At 38.1% G+C, this 17,891-nt stretch overlaps 1 protein-coding gene across 7 annotated transcripts in view; it reads right to left on the bottom strand.

The window, feature by feature from the left end:
* Positions 1–17,891, bottom strand: part of MID1 (midline 1) — a 242,505-nt gene that overhangs the window by 53,564 nt on the left and 171,050 nt on the right. For 6 of the 7 annotated variants that reach the window (XM_042037855.1, XM_042037881.1, XM_042037843.1 and 3 more), the window contains exon 3: positions 10,966–11,049. The exons of the other annotated variant lie outside the window; for it this stretch is intronic. In XM_042037855.1, coding sequence (XP_041893789.1) covers positions 10,966–11,049 — 84 coding nt within the window. The remainder of the gene's footprint in view (positions 1–10,965; positions 11,050–17,891) is intronic. 7 annotated transcript variants of the gene reach the window in all.

The raw sequence follows: 17,891 nt of genomic DNA, 5'->3' as shown, positions 1-17,891 counted from the left end.
AAAACACAAAGGAAAGGCCTATGTGTTCTCTAAGAGAACTGGAACAATCAATAACAGCTCTGCATCTTCAAGAGTAAAAGACTTTAAACATTTTACTAATGAAATAGGATGAGATTCTTTGTTTATGACCTTAATATTAAGCATACAAATTTGCATTAGTAAATTTAGTAAATCTGTCATCAGAAAAGAGAGCATTTAATCCTTAAAAAAATGAAAACAATTTATAAGTACATATATATACTATATTTCAATAAATGCTTAATTAAGAACATAATACTTATGAATAATAGAGAACAAAATGCCTGAATCCACAGTCCCTTTTCTATAAGAAGAGCAAGGTACAGGTATCGCCCAACCCTTCTTCAACATTTTCAAACATTCAGATAAATCATTATAATTTTAAAGGGCCATTTTCCGGGTACCCCTTCTTCCTCCAAAATGCCAAATGCAAAAATGATGGTCTCTAGAGGTGTGAGTGATGAACCTAGGACAGACCAACCCAGGTTGTGTGTATAGACTGGGGAATGGGAGGCTGGAGAGCAGAACCGTGAAAAGGGACGTGATGGCAAGCTGGACATGAGTCAGCAGTGCCCTGGCAGCCAGGAGGGCCAAGCGTGTCCTGGGGGGCATCAGGCACAGCAGCACCAGCCGGACAAGGGAGGGGATTGTCCTGCTCTGCTCTGCACCGGGGTGGCCTCACCTCAAGTGCTGGGGGCAGTTTTGGGTGCCACAATATAAACAAACCCATCAAGCTATTAGAGGGTGTCCAAAGGAGGACCACGAGGATGGTGAAAAGCCTTGAAGGGAAGCCGTATTAGGAGAAGCTGAAGTCACTTGGTCTGTTCAGCCTGGAGAGGAGGAGACTGAGGGGAGACCTCATTGTGGTCATCAACATCCTCACGAGAGGAAGCAGAGTGTCAGGTACCAATGTCTTCACTCTCATGACCAGTGACAGCACTCGAGGAAGCAGCATGAAGCTGGGTCAGGGGAGGGTTAGTTTCGATGTCAGCAAAAGGTTTTTCACCCAGAAGGTGGTTGGGCCATGGAACAGGCTCCCCGGGGAAGCGGTCACAGCACCAAGTTTGACAGAGATCAAGAAGCATTTGGACAATGCTGTCAGGCACATGATGGGATTCTTGGGGTGTCCTGTGCAGGGCCAGTGTTGGACTCCATCTCATTTTGGGTCCCTTCCAACTCAGCATATTCTATGATTTTATGACCTTTGAATGATTTACAAAGAATCTTAGAACGCTTCATCTTATCCTTTTCAGCATACCTAAACAAAGGATGCAAAACTGAGGTAGTCTTACATGGCCTGCTGATCATCTTTACATCAGGTGGGATAACAGTAGTAAAATGTAGAATCAGCCTGCCTGAACCCTCCCATATAGCTTTATCTCCTTTTCTGTAGCCATTGTAACCATAATATGACAGACATTCAGGTAATGAAAAATAAATGAACTTACATTTTGGTGAAAAGACTAGCAATTTAGAGAGAAGTGCAAATCAATTATTTCTGGAAAAAGAGAGGGAGATCTTAACATTTCATTTGACACATTTACACAACGTGACCAATTTATACAGACTTCCTCCAGACAAATGATTCATTTGATTTATGACAGCCTTTGAAGTTTTGCCTGCTATCAAGGCTACCAAACTTTTTCTGCTGATAACATGAGTCAATGCTGATTATATAAGTATGCTTTTCATGGCACTTTGGGAAGATATAAAAACTGTAAAGCGCATGGAAGTCTTAACTTGAGGCCTTCAATTAATTCAGTTTGATTTTGATCTCAAAGTTTTCTTTTGAGAAAAGATATGGATTTGATTTACTCAGTGCATTATTTCACATCTGTATTTTCTACATTCATTGTTTCTGAGAGATGAGTCTCTCAACTTTTTGAGAAACATGTTCACTTTAGCCATACAAAATACACAGAAATGCAGCTGCTGATACATGCTCTGTAATGTGAAAAGAATGAGTAATGCAATGTTCAAGGGGTGTAGAGAGAGAACAGGGTATTCTCTGGTGTTTCTGTGCATGGTCAACAATGGCCTTTTGAGGTCACACAATACTGATTGAGTGCTGAGCCTGATTTCATATACAACAACTTTTAAATTTCCTCCTTTTTTCATTGACTGAAGTAAGATCTTTTCTCCCTGGACAAGTGAAGGCTCAAGGGGCCTCATAACAGTAGCTGTATACTTAAAGGGCCCCTACAAACAGATGGTCTCTTCACAAGCAGCCACATGGAGAAGACAAGGAGCAACAGGTACAAGTTGCAGTGGGAGACATTTCACTTCAATGTAATAAAGACATCTTTTATGGTGGGAACAATAATTTACTAAAATAGCCTCCCCGGGGACAAGGGAGAGTTCTCATCACTTTACATCTTCAAGATGCAATTAGACAGATAGTCTACATCGTCATCTAGGCTCCCTTCTACATGAAAGGTGGAAACAGATCATCTTGCAAGGTGCCTCCCTCACAAAGGGTGGTGTTCTACATCTGATGGTTTATTAACCACTCTTATTAGTTAAAGAGTTGTATCTGTAAATGATTCATTCTTTTAAGTATGGCTCTGTGTGCATGTGTGTGCATGTGTGTACATATGGAGGTGTTTCAGCAAATACTCCAGTGAAATGAACCTACAGGTTAGCTTGGCTTCCCATTCTAGCTCGCTGAGCTCCACGGCTATATTTTGAGCTGATTTGCCCAGTGTGAAACTATTTCAATTATGCAACTGTTCCCTGATTTTGAACACTACAGTGTCATTAACTATTATTATACAAAACTGAGTTATGTACAGGAGAGGATAACTGACATCTCTCTAATTCATACTGGCCTGGTCCACTCTTTCCTGTATCTCCAGATGTTTGGAAAACAAAGCCTGGAAAGAAGTGCCCACCCTCAGGATGTTAGGCTCTCTCAGAGTGGGGGCCTTTGACTCCCTAGTTCTGTACATGAGCTGGTTCGCCCTGTGCATAAACATGCAAGTCTGTGAGATGGCCAAGAAAATAATTGTGCAAATAGCTGAGGAGGGGCCAGGAGAACCGTGCCCTACATTGCCCGTGTAACTATGACAAGAGAGGCTTGACTCTAAATTGCTGTTACACTCTAATAGGAAAAACAAGCTGGTTTTGGTAAGCCTTTCACTTCGTTGTAACTGTTCATGCAGGAGATGGGATATGCATTTTGGAAATTACATATTCTAGATAATTACTGAATACTGAAATGACTGTTCCATTAACTTCTATTTTTTTCATTTGTTTCTGCCAGAGTGGTTGCTATTGAACATATAAAACTAGCTTTTACCCATGATTTTTGTAATTAATAAGGAACTTATTTTACTTTATAACTCAGTATCTCTGTTTTCTTTTTTTCGTAATAACGTATTTGTTCCTGAAGTTAACAGTGATGCAAATCTTCCAAAGTCTTTGTTTCCATAGTAACCACCTTACTTCAACTGAAAGACCCAAATCACATGCCAAACACAAGGCCCTAAAATGCTTTAAATTACTCATTTAACTAATGAAAAAAAAACCTGATAAAACAAATTTTCTTAATAGAGATAAAAGAGTAATAATGCCTACTTTGTACTTTCCCTATATGAATTTCAATTACTTTTACAAGAGGAAAACATCCTGATCCTTATTTTATAGATTATTCAATTTCCCTAAGATCAAATGCCTTTAATCAAATATGCACTTAAGGCTGTGCTATTTTTCCTACTGAGTCAATGAGCTTTAAATGAGAATCATCAGAAGCCAGTAAAGTTAAGAAGATCCCTCCCATTATGGATACTATATGCTGGTAAAATTTTTATTCAGGCAAGTAATCTGGCTGCTCAAGATAATGGTTATTACTTGTTTGTTAGAGTGGTATCAGCTATTTCTCAAACAACATGTACATGGTTACTGAAGACAGTAAAAGCAAAGATGCCTAGGTTTGACATAACAGAGGTGTGTTGCCCTTGCCCCAGTCCATTGACATGTGGTCAAATGAAAACTTACTGGATGAACATTACCAATACAGATTTCTAAACTAACCCCTTGGAAACATATTACCAAAAAAAAAAAAAAAAAAAAATACTGCCTTGCTGCTGAATATAAATTTGAAACTGCGTGTCTGAAGAAAGATTTCAATAGTCCTTGATGTAGTTTGTCCAGACCTTTAAGGTTGTCCCCTCTCATTATTAAATATGTGCTGTGGTATGTCTTCACTGTATGACACTAGCTGCTGGGTGCTTTTCAAAGTAAATAGAAATATGGTATGTTTCATCTTGCAGAGTTCCCTAAAGGCAACCTCAGAAATGTCTTAGGTACAAATGAAATTTGTACATCAAAAATGTTTTTGAGACTCAGGGTCAAACAACTAGCATGAAATCAAATATGAATGAAAGAAAGAAAAGGGAAATGAAAGAAAAGGGAATCAGTAGAAGCAATGGATTTCACAACTTGGTGATTTTCTCTAAGGAAACACCATATTTTAGCAAAACAGCTGTTAACCCTGACAGCTGCAGAAGGCCCCACGGATCCTGTGGACAAGGAGCTGGCCATGTGCTCTCACAGCAAAGGTGGCTGTTGTTGCCTTGAAGGTTTAAATGATGAAGATGTTGCACAAAGGGGCTGTGAGGTTCTATTCTTGAAGACAGTCAAAACAGTTAGTCACTAGGCAACCTGTCTGCATTGTGAAAGGTGCTGCTGACTAGAAAACTTCCAGAGGTCTCTTCCAAACTCAATTATTCTCTAACTCTCTAATTGAGACACTTGTTTTTATAAATCAGAAATGTTACTGAAATTCTGAAAATCTATAGATAATTAGTTGAGCCATAAATAATGTTTATATAAAGAACTTAATGAAATACATTTTTAGAAGCTAAGTTTATCATATATTACTAATATATGATCATCATTATACTAGATAAGTGACAATGTTTTATACATTTGACTGCATTATTCAAAATACGTTGTAAACCATGAGAGCATAATATGGATATATAGATTTTTCCATTAACTTAATTTAATCTATTCTTTGAATTTTTATCTTCTGCAGGATATCAAGCTCCAGTGAATAAAATTATTTTTGGGTAGTTACAGTTACAGAAACAGCACACTTTTTCTGCTCTGCCTGGAATCTTTAACAAAGAATAAGACTGTAATTTATTAAGGGATGTTTTCTGTTTTCAGTGCACTTATGGGAGATAAAAAAACAGAACAGGAATTGCAAGGCATCTTCAGCCTTACCTATTTCATGTACTCGACTGAATAGAGAAATCTGATTTATTTTCCTCCATTCAGAGTTGGTTGAGGACTTCAACCATGGGTAGAAATCTGCCACTCTTTTTTCAGAGCTTAGTCTGCCAGCACATGGCATCAGACAGTTGTGGTTCAGTGCTCCTGCGCTGAGCTAACAGGGATGAAAGTTTCAAAGAGCTTTAAATTAAAAGCACATTAATGGAGGGACAGACTCAGACCTGCTTTTAACTGCCTTTAACATTTACTTGCTTGATATGAAAGCTGTAGGGCAAAAGGAAGATAAAGCCTTAAAATGTGTGTGGATTACTCTACATAGGAGTACAAAAGCAATTGACTGAATTTAGTCCTTTACAGTGTTAGAAAACTGTAAAGAGAGAACCACCTACATGAATTACAATGCTTATATAAAACTTATGCCTACTTCTCAGTTTTCCCTGAACAGCCTGGCTGCCCTGGTTTTCTCTGCCCCATTAAATTGTGCGCTTTTTTTTCACAGTCAAAAATGTTACTTAACTGAAGTGAAATCCTTAAATCTTTTAAGGGTATACAGTATGGGTCTCTTAATTAGGACATCCTGTAGAAACACAATTTAAAAAAAAACTGGAGAAAGGGGAAAGAAATACTACATCATACTTTGTACTGAAATAATGCCCCAATTAAATAAAAATGTAAGCTAAAATTTGCATGCTCTCCATTTTTCCCTAGAGGTCTTGCATAAGGCTAAATGCATTTTCAGTTTAGTCCCCCAGATTTAAAAAAAATTGTGTGCTATTGTGCATCAGAGCTGTAATTAGTCATTTTGATAATAACAATGGATTTTTTAATTTCACACCAGGCTGATCATTACTTGAAACCATTTATTTCAGTTCAGCACATCCCCTGTTAATTGGAATGTTTTGCTAGTGGTGTGTTCCCATTAAGATACAGTCTTGTCATTATGGCCATTAGGTTTGACCTCTTCTCTTGAACTGAACCCAGGAAACAGCAGTCCGGAATCCATGCATATAGACAGCTGGATTCAGATACACTAACAGCTATCCTCTTGCTCCTCTGTGAGCTATAGGTGAAATAAAGGAATTAGTATGCAAAATGTTGCAGTCTCTCTTGCATGAGGTCAGATTCTGCAATTACTGTGGTCATACCTGGCCTTAGAAAGTGGAGAATTTATAATGTCTGCCTGCAGCAAGGTTTTAAAAGTAGAAGTTTTGCTATAAACAAAAGGGCTAAATCCAGCCATTAGTTGAATGTTAAGAATCGGATGATTTTGAGAGATGTAACTCAGTGCATAATTTATCCTCAGCTATTTAGAACATATTTCAGACTTTTTAAAGCTGTTACTCATATCAGCAGGGATTGTAGTTTCATCTGTGATTATGCGTATTTGACATTTCCCGTTATTAGATCCTTATTTCACATACTGCAATGTGAAACTTGAGTTATATCAGATTAAATTTTCGAGTTGCAGTATTTCCTTGGCCTGATTTTATTTAATTTTTATTTTTGTAGAAATGTCAGATAAAACCACCAGCTAATTTCACAAAACAAGTTATAGAAAATGTGCTGCCATCAATGATAAAGTCTTGCTCTGCTGCTTCAGTGCTTTGAAAGCTGGACTTAAATTTAGCAGGAGATATTTTTGTGCCAGGTATTTGCCTTTTTGCCTTTAGTCTTTCCAAATTTAGATGAGGTCTGAAAAAACTGTACATCACAGTTTTGCAACTAAGAATTCTGAAGACTGTCAACACTAGGTGAGCTCCAGACTCCCAGCTGACCAGACGGGATGTGTACTATAATGGTACAGGTCAGGGCTACTCAAACTCCACTAAAATATCCTTGTAATGACTTCTCCCACCTGATGACCTAAGTCAGGGTCATATTCCAGATCTAAAAGCAGAGAGAGTTTGTCTCACCTGTGCCCCTAGTTCCCCTCCCTTGGGAGCACACTTGTTAATGCAGAGAAGTTCAACTGAAAATCGAAATTATACAAGCACCATAAGTTAGAAACAGAGAAAGGAATATGACAAATACATGGAACTAGGTAGGTTAGCAATAGATAAAAAATGCTTCTGGCGAGGCTAGATTGGAAGGAGGTGCTGGGAAGAAATAGGGATGGATAACTAGAAAAGTGAGCAGACAGTCGCTATGAAAAAGGGTGTTGAGACTGGAAGCCTCTCTGGAAGTACAACCAGAAAAGAGCCTCAACTGAGAGGGCAAAATAGTAATGTAGATACTGGAAATGATAACCTCAGGAATGAAAAAGGGGAAGAGATGGTGGAAAGATAAGGTGATTGGAAGAAGAAACAGGAGAAAAAGGACCAAGAAAAAGTCAGCAGAGTGGGATGAGAATATACAAATGGGAATTACTGTGTTGGGTAAGCAGCTGGGAGAATAAAGCCTTGCAGGGTAGAACCACTAGGACAAGAGACCAGGGAGGGCAGAGCCCTGAGTAGAACAGTGGTCTGTGGGATGGCAGGGGCTTACCGAATATAGCTGAGCATCCATGGAAGTCGGAGCAGTCTGGGAACCAAAGGAAAAGGTTCAGAATAAATACAGATGTAGAAGCAGGGAAATACTAATCTCGGGACATGGATGCTGAGCCTGTACAACAGGAAAAGGATTTGAGCAGACAAGGAGACTGAGACTGGGTGTCAGCAAAGAGGAAGATCAAGTCTAGGGAAGGGAGATGGGAGTCAGAAATTAGACTCCATCAGAGGAAAAGGCCTCTAGGTGAATAATTTTGCAGGACTTTGTGTGGTTTTATTTAACAGGGAAAAAAGTCAGCACCAGATATCTTTCTAATAAATCTCAAATGATCCCTATGATATCAGCTATATTTTCCCATTTAGTATAACATTTCCATCTGCCAGCAGATGTGTAATCATATATTACAACAGAATCACATAAATGAGACCAACAGAGACAACAGGTCTCTCACCAGAGAGTCTGGTTTTATTATCCCTCACAAATCTTTTTTGTGACCTTGGGAATACTTCTTACATGCAAAATGTGAGAAGTAAAAACCAGAAATGGTCCAATGGTAGTCTTTGGAAATGCTGCTCTTTTGTAGGCACTTAAAAAGGCAAAAATCAAAGGATCCTTTACTCTTCTAAAATATCAACTTGTGATTTCTATGAGTTTTTCCATCGATTTGATTTAGGTAGGATTTCACCCCTTCATTGTTTGTAAAGGAAACTGAAATAAAGCACTTGTTCTCCCAATCCAGCTTTTAATTAACAAAAGACTTCAATGTTAATGTGATTATTTGGGTTTTCATTCCATACCTCAGTGTAAGGATCAAGAATTTGGTCTCTTTAATAGGTTTGTTTTTTTCTTTTCTGACATTACCAATCAAAGAAGAAGTTAAAGTGGTTTCATTTCCCACAATACAATCATTTAACAAAATGTGTTTTCTCACTTTCATGGTTTAACCCCAGCTGTCAGCTAAGTACCAGCAGCCAGGTTGGCCAGGACCTCAAGAATCATGTGGCTCAAACGTCCTTGGCAAAAGCACCGTCTAGACAAGATGGTCCAGCACCCTGACCTGCAGAATCTTAAAACCGTCCAACACTGGGGAGTCCAACACCACTACCCTGAGGAGATTATTCCAATCACTGATTGTGAAAAATTTTCCTTTCATGTCTAATCAGAATCTCCCCAGTAGTAACTTGGACCCATTACCTCTCATTTTTCCATGGGACTCCTTGTAAAAAGAAGTCTCTATCCTCTTTGTAAACACCTTTTAAATACTAAAACATGATGATAAGGTCTCCCCTAAGCCTTCTTTTCAGAAGGCTAAACAAACCCACTTAGCTGGAGTGAAATCCTTAATTCATTTGAGGATATAGAGTATGGGTCTCCTAATTAGTACATCTCAATTTGAAAAAAAACTGGAGAAAGAGTAAAGAAAGTCCTTGTTTTAGGCTAAGCACTACTTAGCAACAACAAGTCATCAACATGTTCTCAACATTATTCTCACACTAAATCCAAAATTTAGCACTGTCCCAGTCTGACTCTGCCAGCTGGCTTTAGAGATATTTTTGTATTTAACACTTGTCATATGTAAAAGGTGAAATGTTCTCCTCCAATACTTGTATTCAGTGCTAGCCGTTTCTCTTACCCTGCTAGATATTGCTGTTTGTTCAAGGAATAAGTCACTGTCTGGAATAAAAACTGTTTTTGAAAATAAAATTCATATGCCTGATTTAACCTGCACGGAGAAATCCCAGCAAATCCCAATTCCCTTGTGAAAAAAATACTTAAGCATAACAAGATTTACCACTTCTTGAAAAGATTCTGGAAATGGCATAGTGCAAAATCAGCATGCTTTTAAAAGCAACAGGTTTACTCTGTTACTTTCTTATTAGTCTTAAGGAAGAAACATTCCTGACTTTTAACATCCAGAAAAGAAAAAAATGAAGAAATCACGATGAGAGCTGCACTATTTTGAGCACAGGCTGGCATAAGAAAAACCCCTACAGAGCAAGTTTTTCACATAAGTTTTTCTTGACTTTTATTCCCAGGAGTGATGTTTATTCTATGGCCTTTGCCACTTCACATCACTGAATATTTCAGTTCTTTCATCTATAAAAGAAAAGAAAAAGTAACGTTGGCCTAACTCTCTTTCATGACACAATGCAAAACTGGCCTCAGGCAGTACCCAGAGGCCTTCCACAGCCATCCTTCACGTGGTGGTACTTGCTGGTTTTCATGGGGTGGGAACAGGCACTACAAATGTCCTGACAGACTTCACATGTTAATTCTCCCCATTGACTGAGACTGGTTACAAGTGTTACAACAACACTGAACATGAGGAGTCCTGTAGTCTCTAGTATGATACTGTCACTTACTGTCTGCAATGACAAGGCCAGTTTAAGAAATACGGGTTTGCCCTCCCCACTACTCTAATCCTGCAGCACTCTGTGCAGCTACGCTGTCAGCCAGGTGTGGGTTAAACCTCTGGAACAAAGCAGGGAATAATAATTATCCTTTAAAAGCATGTATAAAAACCCTTTTTGCAGCATCTCCACAGACAGTTGTAGCAGAAAAACTGAGGAGCTGATGAGCTGTGACAGGGCGGGAAGAGCGAGCTGCTGAAGGGTCAGAAATTGCCAGGCGGTCTTCATGCCAAGGGCAGCATCTTGTGGATTCACTAAAAAGTAATCTTGACTCACTAAGTCCCTTTAGCACTTTAAAATACACTTATAGATCACTATTTTCACTGATGTTGTGATATTAAAAGGAGAGAGAAATTTACTAACAAAAAATGAAAAGTCAGCATCTGATACTACATGTGATGCTAAAAAAGAAAGGGAGGGAATAGAGCAACTGTACAACTGCTGCCAGTTTTCAGGAAATCTCATGCCGAGATGTGTGATCATCTCTTTGGTCAAACATTATTCAATTTGCAAAACAGCCAGTCGATTCCAGATGCAAATTAATGTTACTTATTCATTAGATCTGATAATTTAATGACATTCTATTTACGTATTTTGAACTGGCATGACGACTTCTGCCATGAATGCCTGTCTTCCCTTCTATTTTAAAGTTATGTATGTGGCCAAAAGGTTTGCTCTACTTCAAATTACAAAACCAATGCTCTCATTTACTGGCACCTCTTATTTCACATGACCACTGGGAATGTATTCATTATGGGATGAGTATAAATTTCTGTTCAGGAAACTGAATTATTAATGCAGGTTTCCTTACCTGGCCTGCCATGGCACTACAGAGTGATACTGCCACAGCTCCTGAATTCTCAGCAAGTTCTGGACTCCAGGGTGGGGTTATTTCCTTGGTGAGAAAGAAATGAATTGATACAGAGAGAGTTGATGGCATCCTCGTATCTTTTATTTACGGTAGATGCAATTTTAAAGAGAGGAATTAGATAGCAAAGTCAGTGTGTGGTATGTGAATCAGAGGCTGGTTCTCAAATTCCAGAAAAGACTGCCTCATATAAAAACCCAGAATGTTTTTCAAAGTAGAGGAAGGACTCTGTTTAAGCTCATATCTCCAGACAGAGAATAACTCTTAGCTTTATCTGCCTTACCTTTTTTTTTTTTTCTTTTTTGGCAGCTAGTGACTTAATTTCAAACGTTATTAAAATAACTTAACATGCCATTGTTGAAAGGATCATTATTGCTCTCACCCTTTCATCAGCACTACAGCATGTGGGGGCATATAGCCAAGTACATCAAAATATAAATCCTACTGAAAACAAATCCTTCTCCAAGGTGCGTGATCGTAACAGCCAGCACCAGTGAGGAGGTGGATAACAAGCTATCATGAAGCAAGTAGTGAAACAGAACTATCTCTCCTATTGAGGTTTCAAATTACCTGAAATTACTCACAAAACTTCTCTAAGTGACATTTTCCTCAGAAGTTTCTAGAGCCTACACTATTTTCTTTAGGCTTATGACTGTTGAAAGTCTTGCAACCCCTCTGAAAATTAAGCAACTTTTTCTTGGAGATGTAATGATTAGTTTTTCCAGATGCCGTGGATTTGAAGGATTTTCAAGGCATGGATTAAACAACCAAAAAACCCAAACAAAACAAAACCAAAAACTAAAACTCCATTGGAAAAAATAAAGGGTAAGTTAAATCTCAGGTAGTCACAAGTATTTTATTTGCATGGTATTATAGTTCATTTATTTTTCTGGATGAGCAAACTACAACTGTAGAATGGTGGGTATCCTCAGAACACCTGTGTCACGAAGTACTGGGTCATTCAGAAAAATTCAGAATCAGCAGAAATATTTTAAACAATAGTTCCCTGGAAAAAATGGGTCCAACTAACTGTGTAGAGTTGTACTGGTGAAAGAGGGAAGAGGAGGGAGTGAAAATGTAGGTTTTCTAGCATTCTAGAGGGAGATAGTATATTGTGGATAGTGAAGAAAAGCCTTGTTTCCAACAGGGTTTCATGTAAATTCATCCTTCTAACTTTCATTTGACTGCCTATAATGCCTCCATGCAACTTTCTTCCACATCTACAATACTTGCAAACTGAATGTGTAACTTCAAAGAAACAGAGACAGAAGTTAGATAGGCCAAAGTCCTATGAATTTCATTAAAATTTCTTGCTGAATGGGGAGTGAGAGCTCTGTTACTGATCCTGTTGAGGAGGAAACCCATGGTGCGAATTGAGCTGACTCAGGGCCTGCTGAAGCATCCATGTACCCTGGACACATCCCCTGTGCTGCCCAGCTGCTTTCCCAGCTGTTAGCCTGTGCAAAGGAAGAGGTATTGAGGGAATCCATACATGTTCAAGAAAGTATAGCAAGGAAGGAAAACTGAACCCATGGAGCATGAGAAGAAACTGAGTTTACTCAGAGCTGTAATTGAGGCACAAGCTGCTCTGCTCATAGCTTTGTTGGTCCTGCTGTCCATAAAGCTGAATTTGTAAAGCACTTGCCACTTTTCCAGAGACTCCAGCCTGGACTGGAGCTGGGTGATGAACACCAGGAAAGGAGCTAATTTCTGGCCACAGGAAAAATAAAAGCAAAGAATAAATTCTTGTCTAAATTCCTGAGCATCAACTGCTCTGAAGGCAGAAAGGGTGGTATTGACCCCAGCTGGAAAGTGCTACAGTAAATACTGGTTGTATCCCAAAAATACTGCAGGGTACGACTACAAACAATTGCCTAGCACACCAAAATACCTGTGATATTGTATGCTATACATTACTACCAGGCATACTACATTGCAATACTGCAATATACTACTGCAGAATCACTAGGTGCAACAGGATAAATAAAAGCACAGTTTATGACCTGGAAAGGATTACAGACAAGTATTACAGTGAATGCAGCTTTGCATTCTTAGCACATTTTTTGTACTAGCACAGTTTCACACTCATATTTGCAATATTTGTGTGCCTGTCAATTTGGGAAAAGAGTCTAAATTAATGACAAAAGTCTGAATTGTCAAAACAATGCAGTTAGATCTATGAACTGGCATATTTCGTTTAAGCACTTTTAAAGGAGGTTCACAAGAACTGTTCTATCCTAGAGAGCTGTTCTTTAGCTAATTCATTTAGAAGTATAATGCCAAGCACTCAGTTAATTCATCAAACCTTGGTAGGGAGACTTTGCCATTTGGGATGATAGTGCCCCATTTTTACATCGCAGGTGGAAAAGAGCCTTTTTCTCACCTCCTGGAATGGTTCAGAGGACTTAGGCTGGAATTCATCAAACTGCATAAGCATATGCTCACTCTTAAATTCCTTCGTAATTATGAGGACTGTTACTCAACACCAGGAATCCAGATGAACTACACCACTCTACAACATGCCAAATCCAAACAAAAAGCATACAAAGTAAATAAATAGACAGGTAATCAATTAATATGGTAATTATCACAGATAAAAAAGGACAAAAAACTACATTTTGAGCCTGCTAAAACCTCTTTCCTTCCTCAGTGCATGAGACATTTATCTGTAAATAAAATGTCATTAGTGAATAACTGTGAAGTTAAAAGAAGTTTGTAGTAATTAAAAGCAGAGCTGAGCACTGAAATACTCTCTCCAGGGATACTTATTCAAATACTGCCTTGTTTAAATGTTAGAGACTTTAGGCTAAAACACAAATAGTGATAATTATCCATAGTCCACAGATGACTAATTGATTACTGATGAGTGATAGTTGGTTAAAATTAAACTAATTTATCAACTTTGTATATAAATATTACAGAGCATGCTTTTAAAACCGTAATTCATGATTAGAGAACTGTCCCAAATGTTTATAAGCCAAAAAACCATGAAACCAACATTTAGAATTTTTCCCTGAAGTTTTTAATTCTTACTATATTGTTATACAGTGGATCCAAAACTGAAATTAGTCATTAATTTTGAAATACCTGTGATAAATCAATCCATTTATAAAAAAATTGATACTGCATTTTTTCCTCTCTCTCCTGCTACAGAGTGGTGTCCCACATCAGAAGTGTGCTCTGCTAGATATTGTATCAATATAAGACAAAAATGCAGTTCTGGCCCAAAAGTAGCTAAACATTTCAAGCAAAGAGCCTAGCATTAAATGATCAAAAATTGATACCACCTTTTATTAGCACAATTTTTAAATTCCTTGACATATGACATTCTGAAAAAGCAAAAATTCAGACTTCACTACTTTGGAAGTGCTGTCTTTGAGCCTGAAGTGACCTTGCCCTGAAACAGATCATTGTTCTAGGTAAGAGGATTAAATATGAGAAATGGATATTTGGAAAATGGCAGCACTGAGACAATGACAAGATCAAGGAAGATGCAGCAGCAAAGTATCACCAAGTAGGCTGTTCAAAGGAACCAGGGGAAGCTGAAATTCAGGGAACATCAAAACAGGAGGATACTAAAGTAAAATGGCTGAAACAATATCCGGGACACACAATTTTGACATTAGTTCCTTGGACAATGAGGAACAAAATGAGCCAAGGATTAAATTCATGAGGAGTAGGAGCCTATATTGGGAATGATGTGTATAGACAAGCAAGAACTTGAGCATAAGAGCAGCTGTATGAGAAAAAGAAAGGTTAAAAATATGAGAAAATTCAACCTGTCTGAAAACACTGTTCTTTTGAATAACATACATATTCATACACAGACATAGGTATACAAAAATATATCTACCTGCGCATGGGTGTATATACACAGACACACACACACAAACTTGTCAGTGTCAGGTCAAAAATATCTTGACAAAATGAAAAAACCTCTGTGGATGTCCCATTCTGTGGATGCCCCATCCCTGCGAGTGTTCAAGGCCAGGTTGGACGGGGATCTAATGGGAGGCATTCCTGCCCATGGTGGGGTCAGGGGGTTAGGTCCTTTCAAACTCAAGCCCCATGAATGCAGATTGTTCAACCCATGTGACTGCCTGATTTTCTGCAAATTGCAGCAATTTTAAATTTTGTTTCAAGCTGTGTTTGTTTCTCCCCAGCTCTTTTGCCTTCAGACCTTGTTCCTGACTGATCTCAATGGCAATAAGCTAAAGCCAAGCATGCTGATGAGAAGTACAGCCTGAGCATACAGAATGCTGAGATATGACTCTCAGAGAGAGATGTCAAGCCTCCCAAACGTCATTAAAGGTCATAGTGTCAAAAATTTTAAAAATTAGTTTCTTAGATGCACATTCTCTGAGGGGAAGTCTTAAACAGTGGTAGACAGATGGGGACAAGGAAACAGTTGTCATTGTTGAGGAAGGAAGCCTATGTGGTTTAAAGAACAAAAAAAAGTGTGGGAGCACAGGGATGCAAATGTGTATGAGGGAAACCACAGTTGGCTGAATGTATTCTAGAAAAAAAATGAATGAAGGTTGTAGAGCTTTATAAGAATGATGGTAGAAAGGTAGCTGAATTAACTGAACACACTGGTCAGAAGCTTCATGCAATAAGCAAATAGTAGACTTTAGCTTTTACATTTTCTATGGCCCCAAGATGAGTCTTTTAACACAGCTACATGTACAAGGAGCTATGCTTGCTTTCCTGAATTGCAGAGCAATTTTCTTATCAGGTATGGATATATTAGCGTGAGATATCCAAGTTCCAGCTGTGATTTCAATGTTTATAAATGGTTACAGATTGAGCACATAGTGTACAGAACATATACTTGAACTTTGACATCCCCTATTATTGATTTGAACAAGTTTCCTTTGATGTCAATTAAAAGTCCACCTGTAATAGGAGCATGCAGTTCCTATCATAGTATTTCACAAAATCGCCCCTTATATATATATTCACTTACAGAAACAGTTGTGAACTTCCAACACGGAGTTCTCCCTAATCTTTACTGAAGAATACAAAGGTTAATCTGGTTCCCCTTTTCTCTTTCTCTCAAGCAATTTCTGGCTTTCTGCAGAAATTTTATTAAAAATGGACCATACCTGGAGAAAAAAAATGTTACTAGCAACATACAAAAAAACCCCAGCAATAGAAAGTTCATATTCAAATTTCTAGTTGTCCCTGCTTCCAGTCCCATAGAGAATCCTATCAGCTTGATATCTATAGATGTCTATAATAACAGTACTGTAAAGATAGGTAGGCTTCATCTTTGGACTCTTCTTTGCAGCACAGATTGGAATGCATTAATTAGGAAAAAAGAAATCAACTGAAAAACCACAAGTTGTCTCTATTTGAAAGCTACACTGGAATGGAAATTGAATCTTTGTGACCTAATACTGTGTTTAAGTGACAGGAGATTCAGTTGCTGGTTCTGAAATGATGAAAAACTGCTGAAGTGAATTGCAATATTAAAAGTGGATCAGTGCCCAGGCATTAGACTATATTTCATTTAAAGTTTTTGGGGGTTGCTTTGTTTTTTGCAAGCTGAGAAATGGAATAATAGAAGATAATTAATTGAATATTAAGAATGGCAGGAGAGTATCCAATTTTACTTCATTCAATCTTAGCTTTGTTTTAAGAAGAGAAAAGTAATTAAATAATGAATTCCTCATATAAATAATAACTGTTTCCAATGCTTATCTCATGTTCTCTATGAAAATAGAAGAATGCAAAATTACTATCATTATCTCCTGATGTTTTTGGCTCTTGATCAAAGATAAACCTAATCTGCTCTGCCTGTGCCCTATACTGAGATTTTCTACATGAGTTTCACTGCAGCATTCATCACTTGTAAAGTTTCAGGTTGCTCGTTTTGTTCTAGTAAGGAATAACGCTCTGTCAAACTTATAAGATATTTCTATCTAACAAAATTAAAAACGGAACATTTTTTAAGCTTTCCTGCTTGAAATAAACACTGAACCCTTTGGAATAAAATAGGTGATCCAAATCTGAAACCTACGTAAGAATTCAGAAAATTTTCTTCATTTACTTGAGGCAGCATTGTTTACTAGCTAGAATATGAGCACAATACTTGACAGAAGAAAACATCCTTGGGTTCCATCTCAAGATTTGGCAACGACCGTGGGTGAGACAAACACAATGCTTTCTGCTTTTGCTTTAAACGAAGGGTGCAGTCACAAAAACCGTGGGAGTAGATAGGGTTTTGAAGTGCTTCAAGGAGAGAGCACAGCAGAAGTAATGAAAGAACGTTTGTGGTGGTTCTGCAGTGTCACGCTGCTTTCGCTTCACCCTGTGGTTTTCTTTCAAGTTCCAACAAAGATGTTTCATGTTGCTTAAGTTCTGCTAGCACCTTGATTCAAAAGTTTAGATAGAGAATCTAGCCTTAAAAGTTCAGAAAAAAGTCAAGAAATCATGGCTGTAGCTGTCATGATGTTCAAAGTAATTTTCACTCTCCAAAATTCTTCAAGAGTAATGCCAACCTAGTGGCTGAAAGAGTTAATTTTCAGGTACAATCCACTGAGCAATACAAAACCTGTATGATCTCTGTGTTCTCTGCTGCAAACTTTGATGGTGACTTACAGAAATACATAAAGTCACAACTAGAAGTAACAGGCTGCATCTCTGATTTTCAGGTCGTTTTTAAATTTGAGATGTGCTGCGCTCCTACTTTGCAAGGATGACTTACAAGACAACAGTGCTACCCATAGTACTTTAAAGGGAACCTGGTCCAGACAATTATTTACTCAATAATTTTTCATTTAAACTTAGGACACCAAGAAATTTAAACACCAAAAAACCAGACGCTTGTCTTTTTCATTTTTCACATGAATCTGTCCTCCTTAATG

This window comes from Corvus kubaryi, unplaced genomic scaffold (genome assembly GCF_017639235.1).
Source record: "Corvus kubaryi isolate FWS band 111438036 unplaced genomic scaffold, C.kubaryi_AGA036_p1.0 133, whole genome shotgun sequence".
Classification (NCBI taxonomy): Eukaryota; Metazoa; Chordata; class Aves; order Passeriformes; family Corvidae; genus Corvus; species Corvus kubaryi.
This window is presented reverse-complemented; position numbering and strand designations above follow the sequence as displayed.